This window comes from Dipteris shenzhenensis, chromosome 23, assembly GCF_047967505.1.
Source record: "Dipteris shenzhenensis isolate YYH24624 ecotype China chromosome 23, Dip_SZ_1.0, whole genome shotgun sequence".
Classification (NCBI taxonomy): Eukaryota; Viridiplantae; Streptophyta; class Polypodiopsida; order Gleicheniales; family Dipteridaceae; genus Dipteris; species Dipteris shenzhenensis.
Genome location: NC_141618.1, coordinates 21,108,229 through 21,128,218, shown reverse-complemented (window position 1 = coordinate 21,128,218; position 19,990 = coordinate 21,108,229). Strand labels below are relative to the sequence as shown.

The window sequence follows — 19,990 nt, the reverse complement described above, 5'->3', positions numbered from 1 at the left end:
ATATATTGTTAGTGGGGATGAGGTGAGGCCAGCAGGCTCATCTACATCTAGCATAGCTTCTTCGGGTCAGACTACAGGCAGACATCAGACTGCTACAGCCCCTTCTACTAGTCCCATAGCATCGACGGAGAAGCAAAAGAAGTTTGACCGCCGTAGTGCCCAAGCAATATTTTTGATGGCCACAAATGTGAAGAGGCACATTATGACGACTATCAAGTCATGCAAGGATGCAAAGGCAGCATGGGAAAGATTGGCAAACATGTATCATGTTAAGAATGAGACAAGGACTATTGCCTCGACAAATCAGCTCAAGAATCTCGAGATGTAGGAAGGCCAAGCCATCACTGATCATATTGCCAGGATCACTGATCTATGTGATCAGCTCGCAAGTATTGATGAGGAAATAGAAGACAAGAAGCTCGTCTCTATTACTCTCAATAGCTTAGCGCCCTCATATGGCACATTCGTCACGCCATTGACCATTGTTCGCAGGGCTTTTGTTGCAGGAAGAGGAGAGATGCTCAAATTTTATCAAAGCCTCTCGTCAGGGTGAGCAAGCGCTTGCCATGGGTAGAAAGGGCAAGTTTCAGAAAAAGTTTGAGTCAAAACACAGCCATACAACTCAGCCCAAGGAGGGGAATGCAAGCAGTTCAAGCAAAAATAAAAAAAAAGGCAAATGCAACTATTGCAAGAAGCCAGGGCATTACATTGCAGAGTGTCAAAAAAGGATTGTTGATGAAAAGAAAAGGCAAAGGGACAGCTCTAGCAGTAATTTTGTTGCCCCCACTGAAACTCGTGCTTCAGATGCACATGGTGAAGCTCATTTTGCCCAAGATGATAGAGATTTTGTGTTTGTTGCTTAGTGAGAAGATGGATGCCACGGGGGATTTGAATGCTGAAAATCAATCAAGGGATGCTTCCCTTGTTGCAAGTGATACATGGTATATCGACAGTGGTGCTACTAAGCACATGACTCCTCGCCAGGAGTGGTTTGAGAGCATCACACATGTTCATGGCAGACAGGTTATGTGTGTCAATGATGCTTCTCAAGACATCATCGGAGTTGGGCACATTCCTATTCAGCTTGATAATGGGAAATTTAAGTATATCCGAGATGTTTGGTATGTTCCAGATTTGAGGCAAAATCTGATTTCAGTTTCAAACATTGTCCATGATCAACATATGTTGGTCGAATTTCAGGATAACCAATGCAGGATCAAGGATCCAAAGAAAGGGTATGAGGTTGTAGCAACAGGCACATATGACAGAGGCTTATCCAAGCTTGATGCTCAGCCTTATGATCAGAAGGTATTGGCTGTAGCAAACACTTCCCAGGCTGATTTATGGCATGCCAGGTTTGGACATGTCCATCACATGGCATTGTCCTACTTGTACAACAATAATATGACTTAGGGAATGCCAAAATTGCAGCAACCAGCAAATGAAGTGTGTAAGGGGTGTGCACTTGGCAAATTGCATCGCTTGCCATTCAGTAAACAAGGCAAGAATTGGGTCAAGGCAACCAGAGTGTTGCAGATAGTGCATAGTGATGTATGTGGCCCCATGACTATTCCCACGCATAGAGGAGCAAGGTACTTTGTGACCTTTATAAATGACTTCTCGAGATTCACATGGCTTTTTCTCATGAAGAAAAAATCTGAGGTGTTCTATTGGTTTCAAAAGTTTAAAGCTATGGCTGAGAACCAAACCAATTCTAGAATTGGAACACTCAACTCGGATAGAGGGGGAGAGTACATGTCACATGCATTCCAAGGATTTTTGGAAGCAGCATCACTTGACATGCCCTTACACACCACAGCAGAATCCACTCCCTGAGAGGAAGAATCGTACTCTCATGGAGATGACGAGATGCATGCTGAAATTCAAGAGAGTCTCATAGGCTTTTTGGGGAGAAGCAGTTGTGACAGCCACTTATATTCAGAACAGATGCCCTACCAAAGCTTTGGTTAATGTGACTCCATTTGAGGCTTTATATGGCTTTAAGCCAAAGGTTAGTCATTTTAGAGTTTTTGGCTCAGTGGCATATGCTTTGGCTCCAGATGCACATCGGACAAAGCTTGATGACAAGAGTGTCAAATGCATTTTCGTGGGGTATAGCACTGAAAGCAAGGGATTTAGGCTTTTAATCCTGCTACCAGGAAGGTAATAATCAGCAGAGATGTTCTCTTTGTTGAGAATGAGTGCATGCAGCCCGCTTGTGCAGACTTGCCACCATACGATGACACCTCTTTGGACATCATCCACAGTTTGAGGATGATGAGATGGAGTCTCTTGATGCTTCCCCTTCTACTTCTCATAGTTTAGATGGCTTGCCACATGTTGAGGATGGCTCTCCCTCAAATGTTTTAGATTTGCAGTCAATTAATGAGAATAGACAGCCTCATGTTTGGAGGCATTATCATTGTCGTGAGGCCACTAAAGATGTTGATGCAGGCCCGAGTGGTATAGCAAAGAAATCTATTCCACCTTGGGCAAGGTTGACCATTCAAGATGTTAAGGATCAGCCTACTTTGGGGAAAACCAGGGCCAGCACTAAGAAAAACCAGAAAAAGGTCAATTTTGCTGTGATGACCTCAGTGATGGACGCTGAAAATGAGCCTCAGAGCTTCAAATATGCTCAGCATAATCCAACATGGCAGAAAGCTATGGAAACTGAGATTAAATCCATTGAGAAGAATGCCACATGGGACTTGGTTGATACGCCCATTGGGAAAAATGTGGTTGGCATGGAATGGATTTATAAGGTGAAATACCATTTAGATGGCACAGTTGAGAAATACAAAGCCCGTTTGGTTGCCAAGGGATATGTACAAGAGGAGGGGATAAATTATGAGGAGACTTTTGCTCCAGTGGCCAAGATGACCACCATTCGTTCTGTCATCTCTCTTGCTGCATTTTATGGTTGGTCAGTGTACCAGATGGATGTCAAGACCGCTTTCCTCAATGAAGATCTTAAAGAGGAGGTCTATGTACATCAGCCCCAAGGTTTTGAGATGAAGGGACAAGAGCACAAGGTATGCAAGCTCAGGAAGACTCTATATGGGCTGAAGCAAGCACCTCGTGCATGGTATCAGAAGATACATCAGTTTTTGATGTCCCAAGGCTTCGTAAACACTCATACCGAGCCAAATCTGTATGTTTTCCAGCAAAAATCAGAATTAGTCATGTTGGTACTATATGTGGATGACATCATACTCACTAGCAGTGATTTGCAGCAAATTACAGTAGTGCAGTTTGCTTTATGTCACAACTTTGACATGACAGAGTTGGGCCTATTGCATTATTGTCTTGGCATTGAGTTTTTTTTTTTTTTTTCAAAAAAGAGACTTCTATTAAGTAAGAAAGAAACCTGCTAGAGCAAGCTCTGTGTGGAAATACACCATGCTTAGCATGTAATAAAAACACCTCAAAGGAATGAGGTAGAAAGAAGACTGAGGCTGAAAATGCCATCTCAACCCTGTAGAAGTCTTAGCAAAGAAGGGAGAGTCTCTCCAATCTCTGAGAAAAGTAACTCTCCTGGAGGAGGCTGCTCGAGATGATCCTTGCATGGTCGCCCAAATGGCCATCAGAGTGTGTATCGTATCTGTCCAAGTACTTGCCAAGATTTGAGAAGGGTGAACCTAAGAACCCTCCAAAGCCTCAGTGCACCTGGCTCTCCAAATGTGCCATGCTGCAATGCTAGCTAGGATCTCCCATGGAGAGTCGACCGAGGAGTAAGCAGCCCTGAAAAGAGTGGCCCGAACATTCTCTAGAGAGCACGACTCCACAAGGTGTCGTCGGATGTGAAGAGTCCAAGAGGAGTCAAGTCTCTCAAAAAATACTTGGGGCCTTGAAAGAGTAAGCCAAGCCACTGATCCCCAGGTCATATAGAAAGGTAGGCGAACAAAAGTGCTGAAAAGTCTTGCAATCCCCTTCCATATGATTCTCGCCTGTCTGCAATCCCATAGGCAGTGTTGTATTGTCTCCAAAGCATAAAGGTAGTGAGGGCAAGAAGGGTCAGTTGGACCTCCAATGGTTCACTGCTATCCCACCATGAATAAAAAGCCAAAAGAAGAGAGTGATTTTTCTATTCCGGTGGGATTTCCAGAGCCTCTGCCAAAAAATTCTCTGCAAGTCAGCAGAAATCTGAAAGTTCTCCCAATGAGCAGCTCTAGTAGGCTTCCAACCTCTAGAGCTGAGCTGGAATTTCCTAGCATTATTGACCATGTAACGAAAAAAGGGGATGCCCTTCTCTCGGTGCCCTTCATCTATCCATTGGGTCCCACTGCAAAAACTTAATTGGGACACCTCCATAGAGCCACAGCCTCCATGAGCCAAGGGCGAGGAGAAGCGGGTCATGATCCAAGTACCACTGTGAGAGAGAGCCATGCTCCATGAAGCCCACTATCCTGACTGGCTGAAACGGTATCTCCAACAAGATATCGTCTGTGGATCTAGACAGCCTGCCCCCCGAAGAAACATCAAATACTAAGGCATCCTCATGTGGGTCAAGAAAAGCAATCACCTGTAAAGGAACTCCCAATATGGAAAATGCCCCCATCCAGGTGGAGCAAGTAATAGCCATGTCATCTCTGTCCACCCAATCCAAGGGCAAGGCTGCATCAATCTGCTGGACTCTCCCTGCATTCCCTCTGAGATTAAGAACCATCTGGGCCTGTTGGTATGTAGGAAGCTTCCTGAAAGCTTTCCATGCTCCCACTGTAGATGCAGGGCCCCTCTCCCATCTTGGCCACTGCATGTAAGGAGAAGCTCTAAGTGGTCTGCCAAGCTCATCCAAAATCCTATCATTCCACATGATAGGTTGCCTTTCAATCTCTTCATGGGTGGATGGGGGAATCCTGCAAAGAGTACTCTTGAAGCTGGCCCATGCTTTCAGGATAGCAACCATAAGAGGGGAAGAGGGAGACCTGAGGTGGGTTGTGGTGAAAACCCATCTAGTACTGTGTGTCCAATCCTCTCGTGAAGTGGGCGTGTGAGACTGTATACATCTAATTAAAAAATCCTTCCAAGGCTCTTGTCCTGGCATAAGCCCTCTCACAACGAACTTGCAGAGTAAAGCTCTGCATTGTAGATCTGGGTCGATGATATTCAAACCCCCTTCTCTTGTAGGAAGAATCAAGGTCTCCCAAGCCACCCTAGCTGTAACATCAGTTGTGCCATCTAGACCACTCCATAAAAAGTTTCGTACAGGCCTCTTAAGCTGAGTGATACAATCCCTAGAGTGGCACCAACAAGAGCATACAAACCATGCTGTGGCTAGAAGAACCTGGTTAACCACCACCACCCTGGGGGCCAAGTCAAGTTTGGCTGAGCTCTAGAAAAGGAGCTTTCTTCTGATGCTTTCTAACACCGGAGAAAACTGTTGTGAGGGAGAGATGCCCATCCCAACCTGGCAGCCCAAATATTTGACGGAGAAGCCCCTCTGTATCCAAGTGAAGCCAATATCATTACCCCAATCCGGGGTGTCATCCTCGCAAATCCAAAAACCACTGGTGGATTTATGCCAATTGATGTGGACACCTGCAGCCGTGCAAAACAAATCCAAGGCTGTCCGAAAGGGAGTGAGTGTCCTGGGGGAGGCATCCAAAAAAATAGCTATGTCATCTGCCAACTCACTATCCAGGAGCTCTTCTTCCTGGCGGATAGGAAGCCTCAGCCCATAAATATCAGCTTGAGATCTAATGTAGATACTCATAGCTTCTGCCACAAATAGAAAAAGAAACGGGGCAAGAGGACATCCTTGGCGGACGGGATCTGGAGATCTGAAACCTATCCCCTCTTACCCCCCCAATGAGCAACTGGCTATGGGCTGATTTGTAGAGAGAGGATACTCCTCTAATCCATGCATCTGAAAAACCAAAGCGAGATAGAGTACCCTCTAAGAAACCCCAGTCTACTCTGTCGTAAGCTTTCTCAAAGTCCAAGAGTAGAATGGCCAATCTTTGGCGGCTCTGCATGGCCCATTCTGAGGCCTCCCAAAATGAGAAAATATTATCAAAAATACGTCTGCCATGCACAAACCCTGTCTGCGTGTCATGAATCAAATCTGGAAGAAAAACCTGTAGCCGCAGACTGATGGCTTTCGCCATAATCTTGTAAAAAGTGCCCAAAAGAGTGATGGGTCTCCATTGAGACACAAGATTCCTATTACCCCCCTTTGGGATGAGATGAATGAGACCACTTGTGAGTGAGTCCGGCATCTCACCAGAGTCCCACACGCCCTGCAGGGCTGATGTAATGTGATCACCAATCTACTCCCAAAAAGTAATAAAAAAGGAGGGGGTAAGTCCATTTGAACCTGGGCACTTGCCCTTGTGAAGGGCAAGTAATGCAGTCTTGAATTCTGCATTGGTGAAAGGTGCATCCAGAGAAACATACATCTCATCCTTCACCAATACAGGGATACACTGCCAAATAACCTCTCTGGCATCAATGGCCTGTGTGCCTGGATCTGCAATAAGAAGGGATGCAAAAAAATCTGAAGCTACACGCATGACAACATCAAGATCTGACTGTAACACCCCGTCTGAGTCAACAAGCTACGAAACACTATCTCTACTATGTCTAGGCCCATGAGTAGAGAAAAAGTGTTGTTTGACCCTGCCACCCATCTGAATCCAAAAGGATTCCTGTGCATGAAAGGCATACTCTGCTCTCTGATCCAACAATGTCTGCAAATGAGCCGTTGCTGCAGCAAGGCGCTCCTGAATCCAAGCATCTGTGGGCCTCTTCTACTCTTTCCTCTGAAGGGATGCTAACTGCTGGCGTATACCAATCTCACATCTGAGAATCTCACGTCTCCTAGAATCAGCGACTGAATGATAATGGTCACTAATTCCGGATAAGGCTACAGCTACCTGAGATGGATGGACAACTCCACCCTGTATGTGACAAACCCAAATCTGTAAAATATCCTCCGTGAGGCTCTCCTCTGCATAAAAAGCATCCGGAATCCTGACACTGGCAGAGCGTCCTCTCTGATGAGGCTCAAGAATCTGCAACACCACTGGAAAATGATCTGAGGTGGAAACCCTAGTAGAAATGCATACAGATCCTCCTCTGTCAAGTGCCCAATCGTCTACAGAAAATCTGTCAATCCGTGCATGAATGGGCATGTGTATTCTCCTGTTCGACCAAGAGTACAGGAGTGACTGTGGCATAATATGAAAGGCATCATCCAACCAAGTGTCTCTGCCACTGAACTGAAAGAGAAAGGCATCCGAGGCTGCCCTCTCCAAAGAATGAATTCCACCCTGTCTGCCTCCCTTTTTGTCTGAAGGCAACTCAACCATGTTGAAGTCGCCACGAATGATCCAAGAATCTGCAATGGGGGCCCAAGAGAGTAACTCCTTCCAAAAGGAGATCCGCTCCCCTCTGTTGTTGGGAGCATAAAGATTGAGAAGACTAATCTTACGCCCTCCAATCAAAATAATGATCCATTGAGCTTTGGCAATGAGTTTTGGCACACTCCTGATGGGATTTCTATGTCATAGACAAAGTTTCCTTTTTTTTTTTGGCAAAAAAGAGACTTCTATTAAGTATTAAAGAAAATCGTTAGAGCAAGCTCCATACGGGAATACAGGATACACCATGCAATGCATGAAAAGCTCAAGAGCAAAAAAGAAAGGATTGGGCCTGATAGTGCCATCTCAATCCGGTAGCAACCTCCAAGAAAAAGGGAGAACCCCTCGAAACTCAAAGAAATACAGTCCTCTTAGAAGAGGCTGCCTGTGAAGGGCCCTGCATGCTAGCCCATATGGCTATCAAAGTGTGAAGCGTGTCACTCTAAATACCCGTGAACACCTGTGATGGGTGTATCTGGGTGTCATCCAAGGCCTCTGTGCATTTGGCTCTCCAAATGTGCCAAGAGGAAATGCTAGCCAAAATCTCCCAAGAGGTGTCCACTGAAACATGTGAAGCTCTGAAAGGAATATGTGGTACATCTTGAAGAGAGCAGGGCTCTATCACCTGTTGGCGGATCGAGAGTGCCCAAGAAGAAGGCTCACCCCAAGAAGAAGGGATAACCATGCGACCGAGCCCCAAGTCATGAAGAAAGGGGAAGTATGAAAAATGCTGAGTATCCGAGCAACTCCTTTCCAAATAATTCTCGCTTGATTGCAGTCCCAAAGGCAATGTCGCACTGACTCCTCTGCAGAATGACAGCGAGGGCAAGTGGGATCAGCCCCAAATCGTGATCTCCACAGGTTCACTGCAATCCCTCCATGAATAGAAAGCCCAAAGAAAAGAGTGATCTTTCTATTTCTTAGGGATTTCCAGAGCCTTCTCTAGAAATTCCTACGCAAATCTGCGGTGATGAAGAAGCTATCCCAATGGGAGGGAATCCAACCTCTACTGCTCAGCTGAAATCTCCTGGCATTACCAACCGTGAAACGAAAGAAGGGAATCCCCCTCTCTCGGTGCCCATGATCTATCTATCCACTCCCACTCTCCTGGGTCCCACTGCGAGCATCTGATAGGTGCACCTCCATATAACCACAACCTCCAGGATCCCAGGGCCAAGAGCTGGGATCAAGAGCAGAGGGTTGGGGTCTAAGTACCACTGCAAGCTTGCTCCATGGTCCACAAAACCAGCAATCCTGATAGGCTGAAAGGCAACCTCTAGAAGAATGTCATCCGTGGATCTAGAGAGTATACCTCCATCCCCAACGTCAAAGACCAGAGCATCTTCCCTGATCACCTATAGAGGAACTACTGTCGTCGAAAAAGCTCCCATCCAAGTGGTGGAAGTAATAGGCATCTCAACTGTCCAATCCATCGGGATGGCTGCATCTATCTGCTGAATCTTGTGTGCTACCCCTCTGAGGTGACTCATGGACTGTAGCCTCTGATCCTCAGGTAGCCTGATAAAAGCCTTCCAAGTGCCTACTGTGTAGGTGGGGCCTCTCAACCATCCAGACCACTGCATATAATGGGAAGTGCCCAGAGGTCTGCCAGTATACTATCGTTCCAAATGATCACGTATCAATCTCTTCAGGGATAGAGGGCGGAACCCCTCAAAGAGTGTTCTTGAAGCTCCCCCAAGCTTTGAGGATGGCAGTCATGAGAGGAGAGGCAGGAGACCTGAGAGAGGCGGAAGTAAAAATCCAGCGAGGGCTGTCCACCCAATTATCTCCTAAGGTAGGTGTGCAAGCATGAATGCGTCCAAAAAAGAAATCCTTCCAAGGTTCCTGCCCAGGCATGAGTCCCCTCACCACCACCTTACAAAGCAATGCCCTGCACTGCAAGTCTCGGTCAATGATATTAAGGCCCCCTTCCCATGTAGGGAGAATAATGGTCTCCCAGGCCACCCTCGCTGCAACATCTACCGTGCCATCAAGTCCACTCCATAAAAAATTCCTGACTGGTCTAATGAGCTGAGTGATGCAATCCCTAGACCGGCACTAGCAAGAATACACAAACTAGGCAGTGGCCAAGAGAACCTGGTTCACTACCACAACTCTAGAGGCAAGGTCGAGTTTGGCTGAGCTCCAAAAAAGGAGCTTTTTCCTTATACTTTCTAGTACTGGGGCAAACTGGTGTGCTGGAGAGATGCCCAATCCTACCTGGCATCCCAAATATCTGACGGGAACACCCCTCTGAATCCAAGAAAAGCCAATGTCAACTCCCCAGCTTGGAGTGTCCTCATCACTGATCCAAAAGCCAAAGGATTTATGCCAATTAATGTGTGTCCCTGTAGCTGAGCAAAAACTATCCAAGGCTGTCCGGAAAGAATCAAGTGACTACGAAGAGGCCTCAATAAAAATAGCAGTATCATCAGCCAACTCATAGTCAAGAAGCTCCTGCTTCTGTCTCAAGGGCAATCTCAACCCATAAAGCTTAGCCTGAGATCTAAGAAAGATACTCATAGCTTCTGCCACAAAGAGAAAGAGGAAGGGAGCTAAAGGGCATCCTTGACGAATTGATCTGGAAATCTGAAACCTGTCACCCCTTACCCCTCCAATCAAAACCTGGCTGTGGGCTGATCTGTAAAGGGAGGGGTGCATCTGTATCCAAAAGGACTCCTGTGCATGGAAGGCATACTCTGCTCTTTGATCAAGCGATGTCTGCAAGTGAGCCCTTGCCGTAGCAAGGCGCTCCTGTACCCAAGCATCTGATGGTCGTTTCTGCTCCTCCCTCTGCAAGGTTGCCAACTGCCGGCGGATACCAATCTCCCGCCTGAGTACCTCACCTCGCCGAGCACTATCAACGGAGTGATAAAAGTCGAAGATACTGGCAAGTGCTATGGCCACATGTGAAGGACTGGCCACCCCCCCTGCATGTGAGAAACCCAGATATCCAAGACTGCCTCTGTGAGGGTCTCATCCATGTATAAGGCATCGGGGATCCTGATACTGTGAGACCGTCCTCTCAGATGGGGCTCTGAGATGGATAAAACTACCAGAAAATGGTCGGAAGTGGAAACACCAGGTGCAATGCAAACTGTCCCCCCTCTATCAAGAGCCCAGTCATCCACATAGAATCTGTCAATCCGGGCATGGATAGGCATTTGCACCCTATGGTTCGACCATGAAAACAAAAGTGACTGAGACTGAACATGAAATGCATCATCTGACCAAACATCTCTGCAACTGAATCTGAACAAGAAGGCATCCCAAGCTGCTCTCTCGAGGCAACAATGTAGTTTGAATTTATTGAGTAATTGTGGCAACACGTGTACCTATAGATTTGTGAGATAGAAGGATGTGGGGGATGAATGTTGATACATGAGATTATCAGCACTCAGTGCTTTGGAATTTTGGTTGAGCTATTTTGGATGCCCAGATTATGGCATCCTTATTTTTCAATGTATTTGGGAGAAGACCTATTACTAGGAGTGACGAACAACAGAGGATATGCAATCATACTGTGTTCTTCTTGAAGAGAAGCACAAACCTAGTATTCCAATAGTGCTTGTATGCTACAAAAGCACATATGAATGCGATTGGCTAATCTAGGATATGTTAGCAATGAATTTCTTCCCCCCCCCACCCAAACTCTTATGCATTTTTTACTAATATGTGGTACTCTCTTGTGTAGGATGCTTCTTTTTTTATTTTTGCAAAAAAGGGATTTAATAAAGTACGAAAGAAACAGTAAGAGACAACTTTAGTGGAGAAGTACGTCATGCGATCCATGAAAACATCCAAATGGCAAATCAAGCTCTTGTTAACAGAGGGAGAAAATAACCAAGGTTGAGGCTGATAGTGCCACCTCAACGTTGTGGGGGCTTCGAGAAGAATGGGAAGCTGATCCACTCCCTTAAGAAAACAATCCTCTCTGGTAGAGGCTGCTTGTGAAGGCCCTTGCATAGTCCCACTAATGGCTACCAAAGTGTGTACTGTGTCCATCCAAATACTAGCCAATGTGTGTGGACGGTGGACTTGGGAGCCATCCAAAACCTTTGTACATCTAGATCTTTGAATATGCCACGTTGATATGCTCACCAGAATCTCCCAGGAAGTATTCACAGATGCATGCGCAAGTTTGTAGAGGGAGCCATGGACCTCACCGAAAGAACATGACTTAACCAAAGATGGTTGAATCGAAAGAGCGTCATGTCTCTCATATAACACCTGAGGCCTTAAAGAGAGAGCCATGCTACCAAGCCTCAGGTCATGAAGAAAGAGAACGCAAAAAGTGCTCGATAGTCTATTGATCCCCTTCCAAATAATCCTCTACAGTCCCATAAGCAATGCTAAATAGACTCATCAGCAGAAAGGTAACGAGAGCATGTGGAATCAGCCCTAAATCTCGACCTCCATTGGTTTACAACAATCCCTCCATGAATAGAAAGTCAAAAGAAAAGAGTGATCTTTTTATTCCAAAGTCTCTTCCAAAAGGATTTTTGCAAATCAGTAGAAATATGAAATTTCTCCAAATGAAGAGCTCTGGTGGGCTTTAGACTTTAAGGATGAGATGGAACCCCTTGGTGTTACTAACCATCTAAGAAGCTAAGGCCCTTCTCTTGGACTCCATGAGCTCAAGGAAATGTGACCCGGGTTAGGGTCTAGGTACCATCCTAACTCCAAAAAAATGGTTCCACATGACTTTACAACCTTGGTAGGTTGAATTGCAATATGCATAAGAATATCATCTGTAGATCTAGATAACCTGCCCCTAGAGTGAACATCAAATACCAAGGCATCCCCGTCTGATCCTTGTAGTCCCAAACCTGAAATGGGATCCTTGATCTTGTAAAGGCTCCTAGCCACGTATTCCTAGAGTGAAACCTTCGATCAATGAAGGGAGTTTGGAAAGTGGAGGAAGAGGGGGGTTTATCATGAGGGGCTAGGACCTCAAAGAAAATCTGCAGGAGAAGCATCACTGGTCCTAACCAAGACTAGATCCAATATAACGTTGGCTGCAACTTGAGAAGAGTTTGGAGCATCACTATTCTTGATAGGATTGGAAATGCTAGAAGGCCCACTAGGGGCGGGGTCTAGGGATGAGATCCCCTCCTGATCTATATGTGGTGGAGAAGCCACTCTCACTCTGATCGAAACCCTGAGTGGTGGGCCAGCAGGCAAGTACCAGACGTGCAATTGGTGCCAAGCGATGAGGCGGTGCAGCTTGTTTGAGTCAAGGGTACTCTGCTCTAGGTTGTCCCCCAAAATGAATGCAAATATTGTGTTGAGTCAAAGGTACTCTGTTTGAGTCAAGGGTACTCTGCCCTAGGTTGTCCCCCAAAATGAATGCAAATAAATCATGTGTGTTGAGTCAAAGGTTCTCTGCCTTGGATAGTCCTCCTAAAAAGATGTATTTTCCTATTTTGTTTTGGTGTGTGGCTCCATGTCTCTCATTAGCCCCTGGAGCTAGGAGGGGATGTACTGTGGAGCCATGTATTGGCTTTGATAGGTTTAGAGGGGGGATGTATTGTGGGAGCCATGTAACGTGAGTCTCTGAGCATGTTGAGTCTCAAGCCATGAGAGTGCTTGGATCAACCTCTAAACATGCTCAGACTTTAGCCTCTGAGTTACATAGGGTGCACAGTTTGATGACCGTCATTGTCATGTTCTGTTCTTGGTTCCATTCCAATAGTCCCTCACCTTAGACCATCATTGTCATGTTCTGTTCTTGGTTCCATTCCAATAGTCTCTCACCGTGCCTTCATGGGGGGGTGTTGGAATATGAAGCCAAAGTGAGTCAAAAATGAGTGTACTAGGTGTCTAGGGGGTGTTTTATAGTCTAGTGAGTCCTATGGATGCCACGTGTCATATTGGGAGTTATCCCATATGCATAGGTGTTCGTATGTGTGTGTGTGCTCTTAGATAAGAGCTATACTTGTCTAGTGTCAAATCACTCAAGTATCAAGCTACAAGCTCTTTGGTCTACATGTGAGTACTCTCATTTTTGTTCATTGCTCGTCATTTCATTTCCATTTCATTATGTCTCCTTTTGAGTATCACTTCCTCTCTCCCTAGCATACCCTCTCTCTCTCTCTACCATGTTCCTTCAAGCAGATCGTCTTTTGAGAAATGGTGGAAGTGGACATGGATTGACTGGATGGGTTTCCATTCGTCAAATCGAAGGTGAAAGGCCAATTCAAACCGATGGTAGATCTGTCCACGTCGATTGGAGAGAGTTGAGGGGAAAGGGTAGATCTAAGGGAAGATGAGACGATGGAGAGGTTGAGACTAGGGAGAGGCTGAGAGGGAGAGGCCGAGAGAGGGGAGAGGCTCAGAGGGGCTCAGAGGGAGAGGCTGAGAGGAGAGAGAAGCTGAGAGGAGAGAGAGGCTAGGGAGGGGCTTAAAGAGGCTGAGGGTTAGAGGGAGAGGCTGAGAGGGAGAAAGGCAGAGATGAGGGGCTGAGGGGGGGACGGCTGAGAGGGGAGAGGCTGAGAATAGAAATGGGGAGGGAACTCAAACAAGCTGAATTCCGAAGCTATTTTGGACTTGAAGGAGCTGAGGAGAAGCTGCCAGGAAGTTGAAAATGAGGCTGTATATTCGCAAAAGGAAGCAACACTTCGAAGCTTGCAGCCTTTATAGAATGAAATTAGAAGCTGTAGGAATGAAATGGCAGCTTACAGACACAGCAGGAGCTGGACAATGACTTCCAGCCCAAGTTCCAGCTCAAAGCTACTGAATTTGTACAGAATGCACAGCTTTGCAGGCGAGAACTTGTACGGACTGTTCAGCCCTGTGTACGACCACTGTATGGCCAATGTGTACAGACAAACAGGCCGAAAGAGGAGGAATTTGCAGGATGGAGCGGTACGAATTGTATGGGGCTGTGTTTCCGTGTGTACTGCCACTGTAGAGCCCACTGTATGGACAAACAGGCCCAGAAGATCATCAGCTTGAAGAGTCGGGGGCTGAGCAGGGCTGAAAGAAAGGAAGGTAGAGGTGGAGACAAAGTGGGAGGGAAAGAGGTTCGGTCACGATGGGGAGCTGAGCCGTGTAGAAGATTTCTGGAGATACTGTTTTAGGAACTTGCATATTCAAGTATTGGTTTTCACAAATGCTTTGATTCCCATGTTTACAGAAGTATATTTACTCTGTGCAATCTGAAAACACCATGTTACACATACATTTGAGGTTCGAGAAGGCAATGTGAGTATCCACCAATTGAATATCATGATTAATGTTGAAGGGGCCCTTAGCTAACTATAACATTCTAATCCTCCATAGTTTGAGGAAAGGAGGCAGGCTTAAAACATACCTTTTTGCATGCAGAATGCTACAAGAGGAGCAGCTGACCTGAGAGACAAGTTGTTACGGCAACGGCAAAAGATTCAAGTAATACTCAGTGCACTTGTTGAAAGTCACCCTTGTTTGTAACTCATATTGAAGTTTTTAGTCTGCTTTTGAATTATCTTTGAGAGACTTTGGATGTTTTCCAGGCAATCAACAAAAGGAGTGCAGAAATGAAAGAAGGAGCTCAAGACTTCCATAAAATGGCAGAGGAGCTGGTAAAGGTGCTGGAGGAAAAGAACAAAAGGAAATTCTTGTAAATGTGATTGAAAGACTTCCAATTGTACCATTTGCTTCAGCGCTGAAGTATGATTGGTATCTGAGAAAAGAAACAGATACTGTTGTAGATAGTGATCATATAAGCATCCACGCTGCCTTGATTTGTGTATGATTCTTTCCACAGCCACCAACTACATCAATGCCCATACAAAGGTGTAACAAAAAGCTGTAAAATAGACAGCTTAGTCACCCATATGCATGGGATTGACAAACCAACATAAAATGTGACCAGTTTCGACTTGGAGAAATCAAAGAATGAGCTCTCTTAGTCACAACAGTTGGTATGCTGGCTTTACTTATAGCTGACCTCTGATCCCAGGTTGCAACAAGACGATGAAACCTGGCAATTTTCGCTGACCATAGTAAAACGTTCACATCATTGGATGTTGTATCCATTCTCAAAGCTTTATTGATTGAGTTAATTTAATCCTATTGTAAAGCAACTCTTACTTATTATTCAATCTATTTTCTTCCTAAAAATGGATATTTTACCAATGCATGACTTTCTCAAGGGTTATGACTCCCCCTTTCGAAGGAAATCAGAAGTGAGAAGAAGCTAATGCTGGGGAGATTTTACAAACTTCACCCATCATGAGCAAACACCTGGTTCCCAAATGAACATGCTTCATCTCAATTTGTATGTGTGACCTGAAACCCCCCACATGTGAAAGACCTATCCACTACTACACAACATTGACTTGAGTATTGGGTTCCGCACGGGGAGGGGGGTGGGGTTTGGAACGCTCATCCAGAATTCACACCTTAAAGCCATTGGAGGTGGGTCTCTCCTCGTAGAGTAATCATTTGGAAGCCCCCATTCTTTTCACCCCTCCAAATTCCCAAACTAACTTGGGGTACAATGTAAGTAACAAACTTTACATAATAAGAATTCTTCCAGTTTGACAAGAGAATTGCTTGTCACTAATAGGAGCCTACAATTATACAACATGTGTGTTAGGCCCCCAAAATAATTCCAATGAAACTTTCATCTTTTGTAGGCTTGGGGGGCATTCCAATAACTAAGGATCATGCCACTTGTAAGTGTGATGGTTTGTGACTTGTTAGGAACAAGGACGAACATAATAAAGGGTAAGATTGACACTTATTGCATGAATTTTCTTTTATAATAAGTTACACAAATTCAGCACTCTCTTTGTCGGATTGAATTTGCTACTCACCCACGTCGTTCAAAATTTGACGAAAAGTTGAGCTTCAACTTTCTTTCGAAAAACAAGTCAGAAACACGATGAATTACAAGTGAACAAAGTGGGTGTTACAAGCCTAGATCTTCTATTGACATTTATGATGCAAATGAAATATTCATTCCAGCTAGATTAACCTTGGTTCTTCATGAATGACTCCATAGGCTTGAGTAGGGGTGTGTGACCGCATAGAAACCTTGCAAGGAGATCAAAGAGAGACAATAAATGTCATTAAGGAGAGACTAGGCTCGGTTCAATGTTAGGGTTATGACAACAAAACTCCAAATCAATTGTTAAACAAAGTGGAGGGCTTTCCCATGTTGAACGAGATTAATTCTAAAAGATGAATGAGTAGTAGAGAGTCTTGTGTTGAAACAACATACGACACCATTAACAGATTACAAGATTTGCATGAAATGAATCTCTCTCTCTCTCTCTTCCTCTCTCTCTCTCTCTCTCTCTCTCTCTCTCTCTCTCTCTCTCTTGATGTGCTCAAGTACATCAAGAGAAGATGTCAAGATATGACAAATATACATCGTGATAAAAAGTCCCTGTTTTCAAGCAATCAAAAAAATATTGTTGCAAAGAGTGCCTAAAGAAAGAGTATAGGGGGAAAATGGATTACCAAAGACTTTATGATTTTTATCTTTCGAGAGAGTCCATTGTGCCCAATATCATATCCATACAAAAAACAAATCAAAACCTTGTCTGTGTGGGTGGATCCCAAATAACCAGAAAGATTTTCTAGAAGTAGCACTGGGAAATCAGGTTTGTAAACGATGGCGCAGCAATCCCAAAAAGTCACACGTGTGACAACAATGCCAAAGAAGATGAGGCACTAACTCTCGTGGAGCCAAGCATCTGTGACAAACAAGTGGAGTAACATGTGTGTGTGATAGAAACTGTCCAGATGGAAGAACCCCTAACAATATTCTCCAAAGAAAAACCTGTTGTCGAAGTGAAATTTTAGATTTCCAAATCCCTCGCAATCTCCGTCACCACCATTGTGCGAGACGATCCATATGCCAAAGGTTGTTTGCCCGTTCCAAAACGCAAGGCAAGGGCTGAAGAACCTTATACAAAGAAGAAACTGTTATGTGAGACATCTTCAAGTGACAACATGCCGACCTTGGCAAATGAAGTGTCCAGTCTTGAAGCCGATCTTGAATTTCCAAAGGAGGTATTGGAATAAAAGGTTGAAGCATATGAGTAATAAGATACCAAACAGGACGGTAATGCATGCCAAGACTGAATTTTGCAACAGCCTGAGAAAAAGAAAGAGTGGTCCCATCATCATGAATCACGTCTGCAACAGAATGGATCCCTTTAATACTCAGAAAATACGAACGTCGAGCCTCTTGCAAAGCCAACAAAGGGGGAAATGCTTTTGACCAATGTATGCTTTCAGAACGTAAAGACTTGTCTTGTAAAGAATCCTTGCCATTCCATTCCAAGTGAGATAGAATATGTTTCTATTCAACATGTTGGAGATCAGTGGGGCAGCCTTTGATTTTTTCATCAATAGAACCTAAGATAAAGTCCCAGGGAGTGGGCTCCCAATAACCAAAGGCAGGGGTAGTAAGTTGAGAGAGAAAATGACACGTTCATAGCAATCCATGGCTGAGAACCCTGCATAAATTGCAACATCATTTTGCCTTTATGAGCAAGAATATGTACATGAAGATTTATAATATTAAGTCGTCCATGCATCTTGGGAGAACATAGATGCTGCGCTGAAAGTAACTGCAATCTTTTTTTGCCATGTATTAGAGCGCCAAAAGGTTTCCATAACCAAAGACATGAAGGCTGCCAGATGCCCTTTGTTGAACATGATCAAGGGCAAATAAAACTGAATATATGCCATAAGAATGGATTGAACAATCCATAGCCTGACATGCAAAGACAATGTGGCAAGTTTCCAGTATTCAAGTTTCTTCTTCCAACCAAGGGGATAACCCAAATGACGAGCCAGTTGATTTGGTTGGACAATTTCACCAGGCCATAAAAGAGAATGCCATTCCTTGGGATGCAAAGGTAATAATTTGGATTTCTAAAAATTAACATGAAGTCCAACAGCCAAACCAAAAAGAGAGAGTGCTTGCATGAGAGAGGATAAATCCTGTTGAGTATTCCTTGGAGTAAAAAAAGATATCATCAGCATATGCCTAAGCAATCAGCATACCACTACCAGGAATGTCCAAACCATGAAGCATATCTACTTTGCTACCAGATGATCCATATATTGAAGCGTGGGATGTGTAGCAATAGCATAAAGCAATGTACTAAGTGGACAACCCTGACAAATTGAGCACTGAAGAGTACATGCTTCAGAAATATCTCCTAAGCATATGCAAGCAGTCCTACTATTGTCACTGTAAAGCCCGTAAATAATATTCTGTAATTTTTGACCAAAACCCAATACACACATAGTCTGTGAAATGAAATCCCATTGGATTGTGTCAAAAGCTTTAGCAATTTCAATCTGCAATAGTAAAACATCCTACTCTATATATTTTGCCTTTTCCTTACCTACATATGCATTAGCAATATTATCTATAATATGCCGTTGAGGAACAAAACCATATTGAGCAGGATGAAGGCCATCATGCAGATACCCTTTAATGCAATCAACTACCATCTTAGTGATGATCTTGTAAACAACAGGCATAAGGGTAGTTGGCCTCCAATCAACCATGGATTCACATATATTCTTTTTTGGAATGAGCTTGACAAACCCTTTCTTACATGAATATTATAGATGTTGATTTTCCCAAGCAGAATTGATCATGCATAAAAGAGGCAGCTTACTACACACTATGGTCCCCACCTGGGAGCGTGGGACTCCAGGCTCCAGGGCGACTAACGAGAGGCATGCTCATTTTTGCAAGGCTTGGCCTGCAGGAGTTTTCTACCTGGTTGTATAGTCCCCCCACTTGGCTACTATTAGCCCCAGTACCAAAGATCCCCTAGGCAGTGAGCTGGGTTTCTCTGGAATAGGCCGGTTCTTTCTTTCAGCCTTTCCGGTTTAATCCATACTCAGCACCTTCGGGGCTGCTGTCTTGTATGAAAGCTTTTAAGCATTAATAGAAGGTTCCTTTCTTTAGGGGAAAAAAAAGAGGCAGCTTACGAATATCCCAGTGTGCAAGAAAGAACTCAACTGTGAGACCATCCCATGCTAGAGATTTCCATCTGTCACAAGATTTTAAACCATCAGTCAACTTTGTTTCAGTAAAAGGCATTTCCATATCAGTAGCCTGTATAGAAGAAACAATGGGAGAAACATACTGAAGGAGAGCATTCCTGGCTTGAAGAACATCTTGTGAAGGGAGATCCGCCATCCCAAGCTTACGCGAAAAATGAGCAACACATGCTGCAGCAAGTTGTGCTTTTGAAGAAGTCCAAACCCCATCAGGCATAAGAGCACAACAAATATTTGAAGATTTCCTCTTCCAATGCAAACTTTAAAAAAAATCTTTAGACGAGCATCCTTTGTCTAGGAAGGCCTTTTGTCTTGAGATCTTGTCTCCCACTTAGAGATTTTCTTGTGATCATTACTTTGGAGACAATGTCGAGCCTGACATAAAGAAGTGCTTTCATCCATGCAGACAGGACAAAAATGGCTGAGCTCAGTTAAAGATTGGCAAGTCTGTTTTTCTTGAGCTACATTTTCTCGCAAAGTCTTCATGCAATTCTTACCATAAGTCCTGATTGCATGCAAGCAACGAAAGCATGCAGAGGAAAACGAATGCAGAGAGGACAAAAATGGCTGAGCTCAGTTAAAGATTGGCAAGTCTATTT

General features: G+C 44.5%; 1 protein-coding gene across 1 annotated transcript in view; it reads left to right on the top strand.

The window, feature by feature from the left end:
- The window catches only part of LOC147887107 (uncharacterized), a 203,402-nt gene extending 188,021 nt beyond the window's left edge, over positions 1 to 15,381 (top strand). The window contains exons 24-25 of the mRNA XM_087394519.1: positions 14,694 to 14,756; positions 14,861 to 15,381. Of these exons, the coding sequence (XP_087250645.1) occupies positions 14,694 to 14,756; positions 14,861 to 14,971 (174 nt within the window). The 3' untranslated portion in view covers positions 14,972 to 15,381. The remainder of the gene's footprint in view (positions 1 to 14,693; positions 14,757 to 14,860) is intronic.
- Positions 15,382 to 19,990: the final 4,609 nt, after the last annotated feature.